Source organism: Neopsephotus bourkii, unplaced genomic scaffold (genome assembly GCF_033783945.1).
Source record: "Neopsephotus bourkii isolate Nb327-2 ecotype Australia unplaced genomic scaffold, CSIRO-AGI_Nbou_v1 NB_1067, whole genome shotgun sequence".
NCBI classification, from domain to species: Eukaryota; Metazoa; Chordata; class Aves; order Psittaciformes; family Psittacidae; genus Neopsephotus; species Neopsephotus bourkii.
In genome coordinates, this window is record NW_026901555.1 from 2,469,963 (window position 1) to 2,488,577 (window position 18,615).

The 18,615-nt window shown below is 46.5% G+C and overlaps 1 protein-coding gene and 1 long non-coding RNA gene across 3 annotated transcripts in view; both read right to left on the reverse strand.

The window, feature by feature from the left end:
• SH3BGRL (SH3 domain binding glutamate rich protein like) overlaps window positions 1-18,615 on the reverse strand; it is a 170,870-nt gene that overhangs the window by 23,792 nt on the left and 128,463 nt on the right. Inside the window, exon 2 of one of the 2 annotated variants that reach the window (XM_061361925.1) lies at window positions 7,194-7,237. In XM_061361925.1, coding sequence (XP_061217909.1) covers window positions 7,194-7,237 — 44 coding nt within the window. Of the gene's footprint in view, window positions 1-7,193; window positions 7,270-18,615 lie in introns of those variants that run through there. The other variant, XM_061361924.1, reaches the window with a different exon arrangement.
• LOC133216862 (uncharacterized) lies at window positions 15,146-18,537 on the reverse strand. Its single transcript, XR_009726739.1, has 3 exons — window positions 18,446-18,537; window positions 16,522-16,667; window positions 15,146-15,413 (listed from the first exon to the last, which is right to left on the reverse strand). It is a non-coding gene; the product is annotated as an uncharacterized LOC133216862 (long non-coding RNA).

Sequence of the window (18,615 nt, forward strand, 5' to 3'; positions counted from 1 at the left end):
AAAATTCCTGATATTTTGTTTGTCTTTTATGACTACGGATAAGATATTTCTGTGGAATTACCTAGTATGGCTCCAAGACCTCCCTGCTTAACAGTATCAGCTCACTCTTGCACAGGAGGATGATTGTTTCTTCCCAGTTTCCCACCTGGGACAGCTACAGCTGCTCTCACACTGTGCAACTTCACCAACAGCCTTGTCACAGTACCGGTGTCTGTAGGATGTCCTTGTAACTTCTGCATATTGCAAAAGCTGCCTATATATTCCAAAGTCTTGATTCTTATCTGGTTTTACAACTGATGTGTAATCAATTGAATAAGCCAAAAAGAAAGAAAAAAAAACCCTCATCTTAACCATAGTAGCTTAGTTTCTTTATAAATAAATAGATTTTTAACTTGGCCAAAGCTTATCCAAAACTTTCTAGGAGTCAAGGGTTTCAGTATCAAGGGATCACCTTTGTTCCTATGCTCAGTGGCTGCCCCAGGTAAATCAGCTGTGAGGCACAGTTTTCTTTGACAGTGTATTGATTCTTCCTCTGCTCTGTATCTGTCCACAAATCCACTAGGAAGAAGTCTAACAAAGAATAACATCAATTTGCACAGCACAGGAAGATAACTCATAGCTTCCAGATTTCCCCAAGATCCGTTTTTAAACCACTGCTGCCTTTGGCTCCTTTCTTCACTACAGTACCACAGCAGCTGAAACATTAGGTCTCCCAACAGGTAACAGTGCATGCATGGGAACAGAGCCCCAGTAAAACTAAACTTCTGGTAGCTAATTAAAGAAATCACACCACCACATCCACTTCGCACAGGGGAAACCAAGTCCAGCAGGAAGAAGCTGTAAGTCAAGATGCAAAGACTACTTCAGCTGTACCCAGACAGCATCAACTTCAGGCAGTCTACAGCCTGATGTTAACCCTCTGGATTTTCTTCTGTCTCACCTTACTGTCTTCCAAATTTCAGAGAAATGGCCTTAATAGTCAGCTGGAGATGCTGTCCTTCAAAGGACATGCTCCTGGATGGAAGATTTGTTCTGGGACAAATAATAGTAGATAAGCTAATGCTTAATTTTAACTGTAACCAATTAAAACTCTTCCAGGCTTGATCAAATACCTGACCAACAAAAGTACTGTATATTGAACTCCTCTGAATATGGCTGGGATTAAACAAATGCTGTTAACACTGTATTTTAATGTCTGAATAGCATAATACTGATACAAGTTGTGGATTTGGTTCAGGTTTCCAGATCACTGGTTAGTCCCAGGGACCAAGATCAGTGGTTCCAGAGCAACAATTCAGGGCTGGGGAGCATGAAAGCAGACCTCATCTATCTCCAGCTGTGACAATGACACCTCCTTAGTTCTTCTTTCTATCATACAGGACAATATTCTAGTTCTGTTTCGAGCCTGAACAGCTGAAATTTATCAATGTTTGTCTATATCCGTTTGTCTCTTTTCTCTCCAGTTCCTCAAATAAGAATAACCTTGCAGAGACTCGGGTTTTTCATCCTTTGCTTGTTACACACATACCAATTCACTGACTTCCACAGGAATTTTCCAAGGTAACTTTAATGCCTCAGGACAAGAAAAGTTCCTTGCTCAACTTTACAAATATTTATTAAGAAAGCACAAGTGCTCTGACCTAACACTGGATGGATCATATCTCAAGAAGTGCTGCAGTTCAGGGTTCAAGCAAAGCCAGTGCAAGCTGACGGCTTCTTCTCCATGTCAGCCTTTTTTCCTCAAGCAGAGCAAGAGAAAGACATAATCCTGATGGACCATCTCAAAGTAAACACTGTCCTACCAGCATATACAATCTACAGAAATTCTCAGCAAAAACTTTTCCTAGTCTTAACTGTGGAGTGTAATTTCTCATGCTGTCAGGAAACTTTTTATTTAAGCACAGTAGAATGCTTTCTATTTTTATATATTAAAACTATTACAACAACTGTGGGCAATTTCATCTCTGGCTCTACCAAAAACTTAAATGCAATATTTTAAGAAAAATATTTAACTTGCCTAGAGCTTGGAATAATGACTTAAAGGAAAAACCCCAGCCCACAAGGCGGATGGAATATATCCTAGCTAACTGCGTCGCTAGGTTTGTGTTACATATTTCGTTTCCCACCACAAGAGCTCTAATTCAGAACAATTCATACCACTTTATGGAGAGACACTAAGTTTCCTAAACTGGGTAGCCAAAAAAGTACTTGATGCATATTATGTTTACACAAGAGATGGATTTAAAAATCAATACCAAGCCTTGAAAACAAGTCAGTTTTCACCCACAGTATATAAACCGCATGAGCTAAGTATCACAAAAATATATAAACAATTGTGAGATTGCTTTTAAAACTACATATGCAGCTTATTTTCCTCAAAATACCTGGTTTTACCTAAACTTGCATCATATGACAATGCTATCTATAAAAGATTCATTTGGACCACAGGAAGTTCTTTAGCAGCTCCACTGCTTGGGGCTTCCGGGATGACAAATGCGACCACACGCATCCGGGCTTTGACAACACATTTGCAGCCTTGGACACGACTGCAGCACAAGACACACTCATTAAACACACCCATAAACCACCGGATGCAAAGGACCACCCAGCCTGTGCCCTCAGCAAGGCTCAGCACAGAGCCCCCATCACCGGGGGGGTCACACAGTGAAACACCAGCATTCATAAACCTCAAAACCCACCAAAACAGGCAGCAGGCTGTTATATAAAAATATAACTTGTTTTTATTTGTACAATATCTGCCTCTCCATGTTTTCATCACTGGGATTGCTTTGGAAGGATGAAGTGGCTTCACCAGTCCTCTCCAAGCCCTGAGCTGCTGAACAGAGACAAGAGCTGGTGGTTATGCACGATTCTGCTTGTTTCCAGCTGCTCTTCCCCAAAACTTCTCCTTCAGGTGCAACCTGTAATGCTCTAGAAAGCATTTGCCACTGGCTATAGATCCCCAGCAGCACCAGAAAGCACTCCTGTGCCTTACAGGGTTATGTGGTGGGAAAGAAAAGAGTAATTATGAGCAAATGTTCATTCTTCAGACCACAGGCTACTTTCCTCTTTATTTCCTGGTGGGTGGGGGGGAGAAGACACAGATCCTTTCCCAAGCAAAGAAACAATACAAGAAAAACTTAAAACACTTCACAACCCCAACTCTGTGGATGAGAAAATAAACCAAAATTTCCTTTCCTTTCTAACACCACCCCTAAACAGCAGTGAGCCTGATGTGTAACATGGGGACTCTGACACCGATTCTGGAACTCATCTCTTTATTTTTCCCATGTCTGCAGTTGCAGTAGGAGGTGAGGAAGGAAAACCACCCACGAGGCCATCCAAACAAGTGAGCGGGAGAGATGGAAGCACGGGCTGTAGACCACAGAGGTAAAGTGCCTGGCTCCAAGGATCATCTGAACACCAGGGTTAGATGCAGGAGTTTCCACAGCCCACAGCATTGGTGGGGGGACAGAGGAGAGCTTGGCCCACCATCTCTGGCGCTGGCACTTTACTTCCATAGCCATAGCCTTCAGGTTTCATCCTTACTCCCAGAGCTTGCAAAGGGATGCTGGACGAACTAACATAATTCTCTCCAAGTCCACAGTCGAGACCAGTGCAGTTGCTGGCAACAAATGCACACTTGTAAAAGCAAGAAGAATTTTAACAGCTGGCTCCTTTCCACAGGAGATCAATAAAACTGGGAACCCAGATGCCTTCACGAAGACGCACACAAGAGCTTCTGATGCTGCAGGGAAGCTGGAGCAACCTCTTACCCAAAAGCAACAAATACCTAAACGCTAATGGAGAAAATCACAGACTGGACTTGTGCAACTCAGCTTATTCCTTCCTTGTACCTTTTTTCTTCCAGGAGCGAGTGTCTAATTACTATTTGGCCTCTCCTTTAGTCTCTTGAAGGATTTGAGTAGAAGCCTACAGCCAAATCACTCTCGCAGCCTGTGCAGTCCCTGCTCCAGTCAATGCTTGGGAGCTTCTCCATGTGACATTTGGTCTGCCATTTTACGTTCCTAGCCTCCAACACTGTCGCATACTAACACTGTTCACTACAACTGTACATCATGCAGAGACTGCTCTGGACAGAAACTACAAATGCATATTTTCAGGTTTGGTGTCTACAGCTCATGTTCATAATTACAATGCGCCCCAATCCTTGCCTCAGCCCATGACTTGCCAGTACAACATTCACACTGAGAAAGATTAAAGAGGGCAACTTTCCATACAAGACTTCCAAATACAGCAGGAAACTTGTGCTGTAACTATCACATGATGAATTCTGGGGCGAAATTCAAACAGGAGGACAGACCAAGGCTGCAATATAATTCCTTAATTATAAACTTCCAGGATATTCAGTTATCTCTGCTTCTAGACCTATGGCAACGAACCACCCAAACACAAAGTCACCTTTACCTCTAGCATATAGAGCATAAAGCAAACCATATGACTGAGTACAAACACAGGACTTTGCAGTCAGTGAAACACACCAAAGATAACACTGAGCCCGTTGAGAGGCAGCTCGGTAGTCACATTTGTCACTGTAAAAGCCATGCCCAGGCTCTGAATGATGCATTTACATGGGAATTAAGTGAACTTCACCAGAAATCCCTTTAAATACACATGTAAGATGCCTCTGCTTAGACATGAGCTTCTTAAGATACTTTTTCCTCCCAGATACACACCACTGAATACAAACTTTATGGAGAACAGTGCCTTGGGGAAACATTTTATATACTATGATGTGGCAAATTACACTACATAATAAAGTATGACTTGGCCAATAAAAGACCACAAAATTTGGGCATCCTCCAAGACTTACAGCCCCTGGCTGTGAGGTGTGAAGCAATCTCAACCCCTTTTCCCTTCAGTAGGAGGCAATGTTTCTGGAGTCTCACAAAAGCTTCACCAACTTAAAGAAATGGGGCGGCTGTGTTACCTTATACTTCTTTCTGATTTGCTTCTACTCAAGCAAATTAACCTTTTAAAAAACAAAATAACATGGTGCCGGGCATCACTGGCAGTACAACGCCAACTTAGCAGGAGTGAGAGCCCTTATAGAGCTGACGTTAGCCAGTTCAGTTACTTCGCTGGGAACAGCTCTGACTCTGTTCCATCTCTCTGTAACAACCTCCTCTGATGTGGATTTTCCATTCCTGGAGTGGGTTATTTCAAACTGAGCATCCACAAAGGCTCCTCTAGTCCTCCAAGCAGAGCCTGTCTCACCAATGGCTTAAGACCCATGAAAATGACCCACTTCCATAGAGCACATTCCCCCGTGGATAGCTGCCTCTCTTGCCTGACTTTTGGTTGAAATACTCATTAAAATTCTTATACCAGAAAGAAAACAGCCACCCTGTGAGGTACTCCACTGAGCCCTGCCAACAGAAACACCCTCCGTGTACTCAGCAAGCCGAGAACGTGCAAGTCCTGATCGTTACCGCAAGATTTCTTGAGCTGCACCAGCTTTAGCACAAGTATATCTCTATATATGTACACACAGACGTCATAAAACTAGCAATTATGTGCATGTTACACTCAAATTCCACAAAAACAGGCTACGCCAACGCTACATTCAAATTCCACCATCAAAGATTCACAAAGCAGCCTAAAAGGCAGCAGTCAGTCAGAATCGAGCTCTGCAACATATACAATCCACACAAGGACCAGACAAGATCACAGAAACCACCAAGCTAATAATTAAAAGCCTAATTTAAAAACAGGAGAACATAGGATTGAAATCAGTGGTTGCACCCCCCAGACATCACCACACAGGCAGAAATCAATAACTGCCATTAAGAGGTCACTGATCAAAATCTATAGCAACTGAATCAGCCAACTTGAAACCTATTAATAGCTGTATCAGACAGAAAGAATTACTTTTTCAATTTGCTAATGACTATTTCTTTCCCTCCAGATGATTGTTTTGTATAAGCCCAGCAGAAATCCCTTGGACCCCCCCATGAATGAGCTACTCGGGATTTCAAGACACTCCCCAGATGAGCATCAGATAATCACCCGCTTTTCACCATCAGCACGTCGATGACACGCAGATTAATAAAAATGACTCGGGAAGAGAGCAACAGCAGGGACACCCGAGGCACACACTCCTGTGCCATCTGCACTCTGTCACTGTGGGGCTCAGCCTCTGCCATCAGAGCTAAACAAGGGTCTCCAGCATCACAACCATCAACAGCAAAGCTTACCAACGGAGCATTTTATCTGCTGAAGACTGGACTAAACTGAACCAGAGAAGGAGAATTTCTGTACATTACCATCATCTGAAAGTTTGGGAACCTACACCTGATCTACACAGCATCGCAGTGCCATGAAAAGTCATCACAGAGCAACAGCTCCGTCTTTTTATCTGCTCACAGTAAAAGTCACTGACCATTAACTGCAATAGCTGGCATTTTCTACGTCTCTGGCATTTGGTAGCTCTGTAGCACATTCATACTGAGTGCAACAAAATCCCCTGGATTTTAGACTCGGAGCATCTCTGACACAGTTCAAGCAGACATCAGACAACCTTCTGCATTACTGCTCCAAGCTACATCTGGACTTAGGCATGAACCCCCAGTATTTTTGTTTCCTAGTTTATTTTCCTTGTGAAAATGCAGTCCCCTGACCAACCTCTCCCTACTGGGGCTGTAAGAAGTGAAACCCGGTATTCCCACACGGCAAGAACCCACAGCTACTCAGACACACATGCCTGTCACCATGCATGAGTCCATGTAAAGGGAAAAAAGCCATCAAAACCAAATCCTGACACGACGGGTGACACCATTCAGAATAAGCTTCAAGAAGGAGAGCGAAAACAATAAAAATAAGCCCCAACAGGAACCCCAAACATGGGTGGCGTTGATTCCCGGACCAGGGCGAGGGGTACGAATGCAACCCCTGGGGCCCGGCCGCCGTGTGGGAGCCCCGCACAAGCCTTGAATCCACGAAGGAAATGGCATTCTCTTCCCGACGGCTGCACACACACACACAGAGGCGCGCACACACACAAGAGGCATACACACACACACAGGCACACACAGAGGCACACACACACAGAGCGCCCGCCGAGAGGGGCGAAGCCCGCCTGCCCCAGCCCCTCCTCAGCCTGCCCGGCGGGGACCGAAGGGAGCCCACACCCGGCCCCGCGCCCGGTGCAACTTTCCCGGGGTGCCCCTTACCGCCGTGGAGCCGGAGGAGGAGGCGATGTAAACCTTGATGACCATTCTGGGAAACGAAGCGACGGTAGGATGCGGAGCCGGGTGGGTGTGTGCGTGCGGACGGACGGGCGGCGCGGCGAGGCGCGGGCTGGGACTGGGACTGGGACTGGGGCTGAAGCGGCTGCGGGAGGGCGGGAGGGCGGGAGGCCTGGCCGGGGCTCGCCCCGCCCCGCCGCGCTCACTGGGCTGCGGGCCCGGCAGTCAGCGCCGCCCGGCCCGGAAGAGGGGAAAACGGTTAAAAAAATAGAAAGAAGGGAGAAAGAAAGAAAGGGGCGAGGCGATTTCCCGCTGAACCACGCGAGACCCGGCGGCGGGAAGCCCCGCTGAGGCGACGCGGGGGCCCGGCGCCTAAGGGGGAGAGGCGGGGTTGGGAGGCCCCTGTCAGCCGGAGACGACCGAGTTTGGCCGGGCTCCGTCGTTACCGCTGCGGGTGCCCCGGTGCCGGCCTCGCCCTTGGTGCGGGAGTGCTCCTCGCTACCTGGGGAGCCTGGAGCCGTCCCAGGGGTGCTGCTTCCCGTGGCTGGTCACTCGGAGGGGTGACAGGAGCCTGGGATGGGCAGATGTTACCGGCAATGACGTTGAGAATTTCCTTTTATAACTCATTCCAGCGTGAAAGTTAAGTGCCCAAGTGACGTGTCCATGCGGAAAGACAGGCTGGCATCCAGGTGAATGCTTTGACTTCCGTCCAGAAGAGGGCCACAGGGATGATCAGGGGACTGGAGCACCTCCCGTATGAAGACAGGCTGAGAAAGTTGGGACTTTTCAGCCTGGAGAAGGCTGCGTGGAGACCTCATAGCAGCCTTTCAGTATCTGAAGGGGGCCTATAGGGATGCTGGGGAGGGACTCTTCATCAGGGACTGCAATGATAGGACAAGGGGTAACGGGTTAAACAGGGGAAGTTTAGATTGGATATAAGGAAGAAGTTCTTTACTGTAAGGGTGGTGAGGCACTGGAATTGGTTGCCCAGGGAGGTTGTGAATGCTCCATCCCTGGCAGTGTTCAAGGGCAGGTTGGACAGAGTCTTGGGTGACATGGTTTAGTGTGAGGTGTCCCTGCCTATGGCAGGGGGTTGGAACTTGATATCTTAAGGTCCTTTCCAATCCTAACCATTCTATGATTCTATGACTCCCATAATTACATTAAGGCTCTTCAGCACAAATAAAGCACCAAAGAGTCACATATCGGCACTGGTGATATGAGCTGCCCCTCCATGTCCCTTCCCTGGCCAGCTTTTGTCTGTGCCATGGCCGGGGACTTGTTGCTGTGCTTGGTTAATGCAGGACATGGGGTGTGCCAAGGGCTGGTGCCAGCCATTGCTGCTGCAATTCCACAGCATCACTTGTATTCATTGGGGCCACTGGATGAGGCCTCAAAGAGTTCTTAATTGCTACAGTCATAGTGACATGTTATTTAGGGAAATTTATATTTAGCACCTGTCTTCCACTTGCCTCGAGTACTCCAAATATTACCCTATGCATATTTTACTATGCATTCTGACAGCACAGCTTCGCAGAAAACAGGAAATACGGTGATAAACATAGCAAGCTGAAATCTTCCCACCTACAGGGTAAGATGAAGGAAACACGTTTGTTCTGCTCGTGGCAAAAAGGAAGGAGGTATTTCTGAAATTATTTTTTTTCACACAAAATAAGCCTTCTGGTTTCAGACCATCAGTGGTTCTTGTAAGCACAGAAATGATAAGAAACAAAAAATAAAATTAAAAAGGTTATTAAGTGATCTATATTTGGTTTATTAATAGCTAATAGGAAAAAGAACTGTTTTGAGGATGACATGCCTAATTTTGATATTGCTTATGATACTTACAGAATTACAGAATCCCAGGCTGGTTTGGGTTGAAGGGACCTTAAAGCTGCTCCAGTTCCAAGCCCCTGCCTGTGGCAGGGGCACCTTCCACTAGAGCAGCTTGCTCCAAGCCCCTGTGTCCAACCTGGCCTTGAACACTGCCAGGGATGGGGCAGCCACAGCTTCTCTGGGCACCCTGTGCCAGTGCCTCAGCACCCTCACAGTGAGGAATTTCTGCCTAACATCTCAATCTCCCCTTGTCTAGCTTAAAGCCATTACCCCTTGTCCTATCACTACACACCCTTCTAAATGTCCCTCTCCAGCTTTCTACTTACGTAAATCTTTGAGACTGTCATAAGGTGGATGTATGTTTTGAGAAAGTAATAAACCAAAATTTACTTTGGATGACGGCACACACACACACGAACAAAACAAACCAAATCCCCCAGAGTTCAGGGAATCTCAAAATTTAGTAATAATAACTTGTGTACTTTTGAGTCTCTTTAAAGCAAGCCAAGTTAAGTCCAAGAGATTAAAATTCTTCAAGGACTGTTTCTTCAGATGTGTTTGTACAGCCGCCTTCACAGCTGTTTGAGAAATGCCCTGGTAATTCCCTTTTCCTCCAAAGCATGACACTATGTGCCAGTCTGTAATCACATTCAAGACAAGCAACACCAGAGGTGGAAACCACTGCTTATCAGAGAGGATGAAAATATGCAAGTGGAGAACAGGCTGGTGAGGTTTATTTGAACTTTGGGCTCACTCGTCATGGTGCTGGCTGCCTGCCTGCTCTCTGGCCAGCTCCCCTGCCCTCCTCATAACACACCTCAGCTCCTTGGAGTTAAAATTCTTCTGGAGTCTCTGTGCCAACTGCAAACCCTGATATAATCGTTAGTCTCAAAAGTGCACTTTAGAAAGCATTTTATCTTCATGAAGGAAGATTTATTAAGTTAAGAGCAATACATGAATTGGGTATTATTGAAACGACAAGGCTTTCTTGACTCATAATAGTAAATTTTCTACTCTGTTGGCAGCAGAGCATTATGCTTTTTATTCTCAGGCTACTCATGTAAAATCCTTGGTATTATTTTTCCTTTCACTGTTAAGCACTTGTGAAGTGTTTAATTAGCCTTCTCAAGGTAGATCACAACCTCAAACACAATTAATAAATTGATATAATGCCTCAAAGAGGAAAATCTCCTTTTCTTGTTCAGACAACACAACAATCTGTATATAATATTCCATGATGATTACTGTCCTCGACTCCTCTGTGCACTTGCTGCTTAGCGTGTGTTTGAACAAGGCCATCTTGTCAGGCTGCATCCTTTATTACTGCCACTAGAATGAAAACTAAACAGTTGGATTTTGGTTTATATTATTTTATATATTATGAAGCAGCACTATTAAGAGTCAGCACTGGCACCAACTTCAGTGGAATGTAGAATGTAAAGGATCCTTCCCAATGGATGGTCACCCTGGAGCCATCCAGGGATTTCAGATAAAGATGTTGCCAGTAATGGCAAAGATCTAGTTTTTTTGTTCACCCGCAGACAAGGATGGGGGCTTCTGAGTACTGGCAAACTAAGCCGCATTTTAAAAACAAACGTAGTAGAAGCTCACAGTGAAAGGTACCACAATAATCAGCTGCAAAACCCCTCCTGCACAAAAGGTCAGGAAGCACATGTGCTTCAAATGCTGCACGGCTTCTTTGTGACCATGAAGAGAAACACATCTAGAATTCAGCTGCAAGTGTTTGTGTAGTAACATGAGCCTGCACCAAGGTTTTGTTCTCTGACTGTGCCTTGTACCATTGCTAGAGAAGACAAGCTGGACCTGCCTGAACTCGGAAATGGAGGAACCTGTGATGGGTAAGAGATGTCAGCTCAGCACTCTCAAGTGCTGAAGAAATCCATTCTTCATGTCTGATCCCGGCCTATCAAGCTTGCAATAACTGGAGCCAGGAGGTAAACTGGGGGCTAGAGCAGGTCTTCCGACTTCACCCACGCTCTGCCAGAGCCATGTCATGCTGCAGCCTGTGCCAGAGTACTGATGATTTATGGTGGGTGGAAACTCCACTCCCCTGCTCCAGCATGTTTGTGGAAGGGGCTGGGACAGTCTAGGAGACCTGCTTCTTCTCCTTCTCATGTGGAGACAAAGCAAGGCCAGATTTCCCCAGGTTTATATGCAACGTTCAAGATACATGGCAGTCGGTTTGCATGAGGAAGTAACCACACTGCACACAATACAGCACTCTGTGTTGCTGCTTTCCATCTGTTGGTTACAATGGAACTAATGGAGTTATGCTGCAGTCTCGCTAAGGCAGAGATGTGTGCCTATATGACATCAATCACAACATAAATCAACACTGCTCTTGGACCGCAACCCAGAAAGCCAACTGTGACCTGGGCTTCATGACTAGCAACATGAGCAGCAGCTTGAGAGAAGGGATTCTCCCCCTCTACTGCACTCTGGTGAGATCACCTCTGCAGTCCTGGTCCAGCTCTGGGGCAACAGCACAAGAGGGAGATGGACTTGCTTGAGTGAGTCCAGAGGAGGCCACAAAGATGATGGGAGGGCTGGAGCACCTCTGCTATGGAGACAGGTGGAGAGAGCTGGGCTTTTTTAGTCTGGAGAAGAGAGGGCTCCTGAAGGGGAGACCTTAGAGCAGCTCCAGTGCCTAAAGGGGCTGCCAAGAAATTTGGAGAGGCGCTTTGGGCGAGGGATGTAGTGGCAGGTCAAGGGGGAGTGACTTTAACCTGCCAGGGAGATTGAGATGAGCTCTTAGGCAGAAGCTCTTCCCTGTGAGGGTGCTGAGGCGCTGGCACAGGGTGCCCAGAGAAGCTGTGGCTGCCCCATCCCTGGCAGTGTTCAAGGCCAGGTTGGACACTGGAGCAAGCTGCTCTAGTGGAAGGTGTCCCTGCCTGTGGCAGGGGTTGGAGCTGGATGAGCTTTGCGGTCCCGTACAGCCCAACCCAGTCTGCTATGCTGTGCCTGGCTCCCGCAGGGGCGGTGCCTGGTGCCGGGCGGTCACCATCCCAACCGCGTCCCTCGGCACCAGCACCACGAACGTGAAGGGTGAGAGGGGGCACAGGGTCCCCCCGTGAGACCCCCCCGGCGCTGCCCACCCGGCCGCGCACTGCCGCGGCGCGCCCCCTGCTGGCCCGGCTCGGCCTCAGGAGGAGGAAGAGGAGGCAGCGCCGGTGAGCTGGGCAGCCTGCGGGGAGCACCAGGTTACAGCAGCTTCCAACAGCCCCCCCCCCGCGTTTGCCGAGCCCTGCGACTGGGCTGGACTTTGCCTGGGGCGCCAGAGAGCAGGGTTGGTGCTGGAGGAGCGGCCTGCGTGCCGGGGCTGCACACTAGAGCCCGCAGCTTGGTTCTCAGCTTGCAAATAAAGGCAAAAAGCCAGGCTGGACGGGGCTTGGAGCAACCTGCTCCAGTGGAAGGTGTGTCACTGCCCGTGGCAGGGGGTTGGAACTGGGTGAGCTTTAAACTCCCTTCCAACCCAAACCATGCTACGATTTTAATCCTCATAATAATGTGATACTGTTCTAACAGTTCAGCATTTACATAACCGAGTTGCCTGGGGCTTTCTAGGGGCTGAATACTACCCACTTCAGGGCCTCAGGGTACCGATGCTCTGGTGGGGATTGGCAGCATGCTCTGAGGGAACCTCCCAGTAATATGGCCTGTGCAGTGACATGCTAGAGTCCTGGACCAGCCTTACAGTGGGCTCATTTGATGGCATTTGGATGAAACCAAGCTGAAAAATGATTCCAGGTATGCACCAGTGCACTGCAGCAGCTGTGTCGTCATGTGGGGCCTTTGCACAGGCTGTTTCAGATTACACGTTTGTTCCTTCTGCATCCAGTACATGACAGCATTGATCTGGGCAGGCGTGCCAAGCCAAGACAAAGGCCAGACCAATTTCAAATACTTTTGGCAGACTACAACTTACACATAAAATCCCACCTCAACTGAAGCCCGAGGTGCCAACTAGTCCAAGGGCTGGTGGCTCTGTGTTTCTTTGGTGGCTCCAGCAGTCCATTTGCATTGGCAGTAGGACAGCAGCCGAGGTTATGCTCCTGTCAGGTTTTGCCTGCTCCGTCAGCGCTGGCTATCAGCAGCCAGACCTCAGATCCTGCTGTGGCTCCCTGCTGCTCCCTGCACAGCCAGCCAGGCTGCAACACGATCACTGACCACAGGGTTACAGGGCTTAGCTACAGCAGACTGCATGGGGATTGTAACTGTTCCCTGCCCTGACACCTTCATGTCCCTCTGCTGACTTCCACCCAAAAAGGGGCACAACTCCCTGCTTAGCATTCAATCTCTCCCTCTCCCAGTCCTCCATCCATCCTACAGCTCTGAGCCACCACCCAGCCCAGCTGATAAGCCTTGTATGTGCTCCTGGAGTGCACTTAGTAACCCTGAAGTACCTGCGGGAAGTTCATGGAAGAGAATACTACAGATATCATTATTTCAACCAGAATAACAGGAATTACCACTTTTCAGGCCGATTTAGGCCAGTTTATTGAACTAGGCATTCATAGAGGGTTGCTGCTCTGAAAGGCAGAAGGCACAATCCAGAAGTCTGCCCACATGTCTGCCTGGCTCCTTGGCTCCCACTGAGTCAGGACCTGGGCTGGAGACCTCAGGACTCAGCTCTAGCCCAGTGTCTAGTGTTCTGTGCTCTGAACACTAAATCCTGCCTTCATCACACTGACCAGTGAGAAACCTGCAGTTCCTGCTTGCTGTGAGCTCAGAGCAAGGTGAAAAAATGGGAAATGGAGCTGCAAATCAGGATATGGTAACCACCATGCCACTGTTTGAAGAGAAGATTTTACATACCTGGAGATAACCCATGCATTCACTGTCACAGAGGTCTTGGGAGTTCCTTAGTTGCTTTGTTGATTTATTGTGACTCTTACTGATGCTTCAGCACAAGACAATCCTCAGGCAAGCTTGCAAGTCCAGGAACTTAACCAGCCTCCTCCACAATCAATGCAGACGCAAAGAAGTCTTTTGGGTTTTCTGCTCCAGTACTTGCTTTTCTGCATATTCCCTTTACACCTCGACCGGTTCTAGAAGACGTCCTTCAGGCTTCCTGCTGAAAAGACTGAAAAATGACTTCTTATGCTTTTAAACCTGTTTTCAAGTTGTGTTTTTACACAAGTAGCTTTACATTTCACTTATGATCTTCCTGCTTTCCTCATCAGAACCCAAGTCCAGCTTTTTGCAGAATGCCATCTTGCTTCTGACAGCCTCCCTTGTCCTTTTAGCCCTGTTTTATTTTTTTAGCTTCTTTATTTTTTAGCCACCCTTGATCTTCCTACATACTTTGTCAGAGGATATGCATTTGATCAGAGCTTGCAATGTGATATCTTTCAGTTGGCTCCCTATTGCATAAACCCCTTTTAGCTACCCCTTTCAGCTTTTTTTCAAGAGGCCTTCTTGCTGTTACAGAGTTCCCCTTTCCAAAATTAAGAACAGGAGATTTCTTTAGCTTTTGTTGCTCAGATCAGCATGGTGACTCTTAAGTATGTAATGGCCACTGATTCAGAGACTGAGTAGTCAGGTCCTGTTCTCTGCCTTCAGTCAAGAATTGCTTCTCCTTTCCCTGACCAGCTGCTCCATAAAAAGTTGCTAACAATGTCTGACTCTTCAGCGTCAGACATAACAGCTCTGTGGTCTGCATCGAGACACTGGGCATTTCCCACTGCAGTTGTGGTTGCTGCCACTGAGCCTCCCTTGTCTTCATCTCTCTTCAGTTAAGAGCTGATGGAGTGAAATCTGTGTTCTAAAACAGTAGATTTCTCATTATTTCTGTGTTGAGAAGTCACCAAACCTGTTAGTCTCCCTGGTGATAGGTGAGGAAATATATTTTCTGGTTTATAATGCCAGATTGAACATCTGTCCTAGAATGGAATGCACCAGAGCCCAAAGGTGCCTGCTTTTCTCTGTGGACAAGAGAGGGAGTCCAGACAACTTACTCAAATGTTAGCATCTGCTTTTGCATAGACAGATCCTGCCTGTAGCTCCTTGAAAGTTATTCTTGGTCTAAGCACTGTATTATTTACACATCCCAGGTTTTGTCACTCTGTGACCTGGCAGGTTTTGTCACTGTGTGACCTTGCACTAAAGACGCATCCCTCTGACCCTGCTGCCAGGCACAGCTCTAGGCAGTTTTGGGGACAGGACTCCATGCAGTGCTTCATGCAAGGCCAGGAACTAGCAACACTTCACCCACACACATGACTTCTGACACTTTTCTGACTTGCCTTTCTCTTCTCACATCCTCTATTTTTGAAGAGAGAGAATTGTTACCGTACGGGCATCCATCACACGTATGAGACCTGTACAGCAGCATACACCATGCGAGAACTGTGGAGGAAAAGGCAAATAAAAGACATGTTGGCAACTGAACAGCTGACGAAACTACTCATTTTTCTTTTGTGCTTTTTCTGGCTTCATTTTAGTAGTAGTCTTAGCTTTGACTGCTTTTCTGAATTACAACTTCTTTTAAAGAACCAAAACTCGAAGAAAGAAGTAACTAAAAGAAAAACCTGCTGCTGACAGTCAGTTTGTCTGACTGCAATGGACTGAAACTTCTAATGTGTATTTTATCTGTTTAATAAAAGTCTCCATTTACTTGGCTGTCTGCAGTCATCCCTTTACAGTCAGGCACCAGCTAGGCAGCTGTAGATAAGCCAAAGATTTTACTGAAGTAAAGATGAACAGAGTCAATGAGAATCCTAAACCAACCAACCAAGTTACACCCTCATGTTCCCAAATTAATAAGCACTATATGTTTCATTGCAATCAATACTGAATTTGAGACATAAATCAATTTTTACCCAGGACAAACTGTAAGATTAATCAAGCACAAACATCTTCTACAGATCGATAATCCACTCATTCCAAAAGTTATATGAAATAAGGCCAAAGGACACTTCAAATGCATAACAGGAAAATGTCTTTTGTAATATTTTGCCACAAAACAATGATGTATTAATATTACTTGTAGTATGTGCCATGACTATGAGCACACACAGTTCCCTTGCCTATGAACTCATGACTGTGGGGCTGCTGCACAGTCAGATGAACCAGGCTGAGGGCTGGATGTGTCCAAAGCCCACATCCTGCCTGCTTCTGGTTTAACAGGAGGTGTCACAGCAGATTTCACATGGCAGTGAGGGCAGCCTCACTGTGCCATCACCGTGCTGCCACCCTGCTGATTCCAGAGACAGCAGTGTTGAAGAGCAGCACAATCACTGCCCCTTCAGTAAGACCAAGTTTTCATACATTAGAGACAAATGAATCAGGGAGTAAAATGAGTTTGGCCTGAAGAGCATGACTGTGAGATCTGTGAGAGCACTAAGATCCTGTGCTGGAATCTCCTAATGTTCAAAACTTCAGTGAATTTTAGCACAAAGAAATAAGAAAGCAACATATCTAACCGCCCATGTGGGGAAGGCTAGAAGTCAGTCACCTAAGAGTGACTTTGGTGTATATTGCCTTTATTAAGGAATACCTTGATCTGCTTCAGGCCAGGCTGGTGATCAAGGAAAACATTCATCAAGTACTACAGATCTTCTCCAACATCAGGAACAGGCTTTCCACCTCTGCAGGACATTCCTGCAAATAGAAGGCAAATACTGACAGTGAATTTTAAACCCGTGCTTCATCTGCAGTGTGCATTTTGATCCAAGCATTCAACCAAACCACCTGTCAAGCAAGTTGTTCAGAAGATCTTGACAGACTCTTCAACAAATTCCTGCTCCTTTTCCAGGAAAGTTCCACAAAGACTTAGCAGACTATACAGAAAGAATGAAACAGTAACTGCAGGGAGACAGGCAAAAACCTCTCAAGGTCACTGCCAAAAGCAAGAGCAGCACAAACTCTGTTGGTAATGAAGAACTTCTGCTATTGAAAGTATTGCTATTGAACTTCTTGCTCTTGAAAGAAGACCAAGAGCTCTCGAAATGTGTTTCAGACAATTTTTAGTTTAGAAGATGGAGAAAACTATTGAAAATGCTATTTAAAATCTTGATTAATACAGGAGAACTTGAAGGGGACATAATTAACAGGTAATGAGAGAGAAAGAAAAACACTGATATAGGAACATGCTCTATTTATACACACGGGAAGGAAAAGCAAAACAAAAGAAAATCTTATTACTGACAGAAAAGAGGAACAAATAAAGGAAGCCACACACAGAGAAAAGCTGTACCTTCTTCACTTCAGCCTTCAAATAAGGTGAATTGCCACACAGCCTTTTTAGGAAGATGATAGCAACAGGTAGCAGCAGGAAAGAACAGACTAGGTTGTATTTGGTTATGCAGTTACACTGAGGTGCCTGGACAATGCACTTCCCAGTGTTTAGGCCAGTCAAAAATCATGGCATTTGATGGTTCTGCATTGACTAAAGGGAAAGAAAAGTGGACCTGTGCGTGGAAAACTGCTCAGCCCAACTCCGAAGTCCAGGAAGGTAATGAACTATTGGCATATAAAGCCTTTGAGAATGAGGTAATGTAAAAAGTGACAAACCAGAAAGTCACCATGAATTTGTCAAGAATAGGGGGAACAGATGTTCAGAAGCAGCACTGGAAGGGATCTGGGGATTACAGGGGATCAGGAAGAGTCTGAACCAACACGGTGAGGCTATTGCAAAGTTGGCAAGTGCCGCACTGAGGTAGGTTACCTGATTAGCCTGCTTATGGGACAGAGGTGTAAGGAAGAATGCAAAGTTGAATAGTCCAGAAAAAGCCAGAGAATGCGAAAAGGTTTAGGAGTTGCAGCCTATGAGGTCATGACACCTACGAGAATTTGTTCAACCAGAAAAATGAGGTTTAACAAGGGATATGGTAATATTATGCTCAATGCATATGGTAATATTATGTGCAATGACACAGGAGCTAAAAAGATAGTGTAAATTGATGCTTATTAATTATTCTTTGTATCTGCTGGACACTGGACAAAGAAACGTAAATTCACTATCAAAGCACAATTTAAATGCTGTGGAAAACCTTGTGGTTTAAGGAGGGCTGAGTGCTGCAACATGCCACCGAGGAAGACTGCAGACTCTCCTTTATGGTAGGTTTGAGAAAAGGATTAGACTGGCTTTTGGAAGAAATAGCCAGATTTCAGAGCAGCTGCTGTCTTAGTTACCAAGTGTTTTGTTCCTAAAGGTGGTATCAATACACTTCTTTTGCTCTCCTTACGCAAAATATGGTGGAAACCTTGACAGAAATCACTGTTAGCTACAACGTAAGTAAGAACGAATGTTCCTTAATCCCTGCACGAGTTGGAGGCTTCACCTTATGGCCTACCTCAGATTCTAGGCCCTGCTCCAGGGGAGATCTCACTCGCCTCAGCTCTGGTCTGACAGACCAAAGGGCACCTCAAAGCCCAACCTCGTCCCGAAAATCCCTGCTCGGCCCCGGAGGCTGCTACACTCTGCGGTCACCCCGCTTCTACCCGGCAGGGCCGGGGCGGACAAAGGCCGGCAGCCCCTTCGCGGGCCGAGGCACACGGGGGAGCGGCTGCCTCTTCCAACAGGTACCGCGCAGGCGGCCGCGTTGGT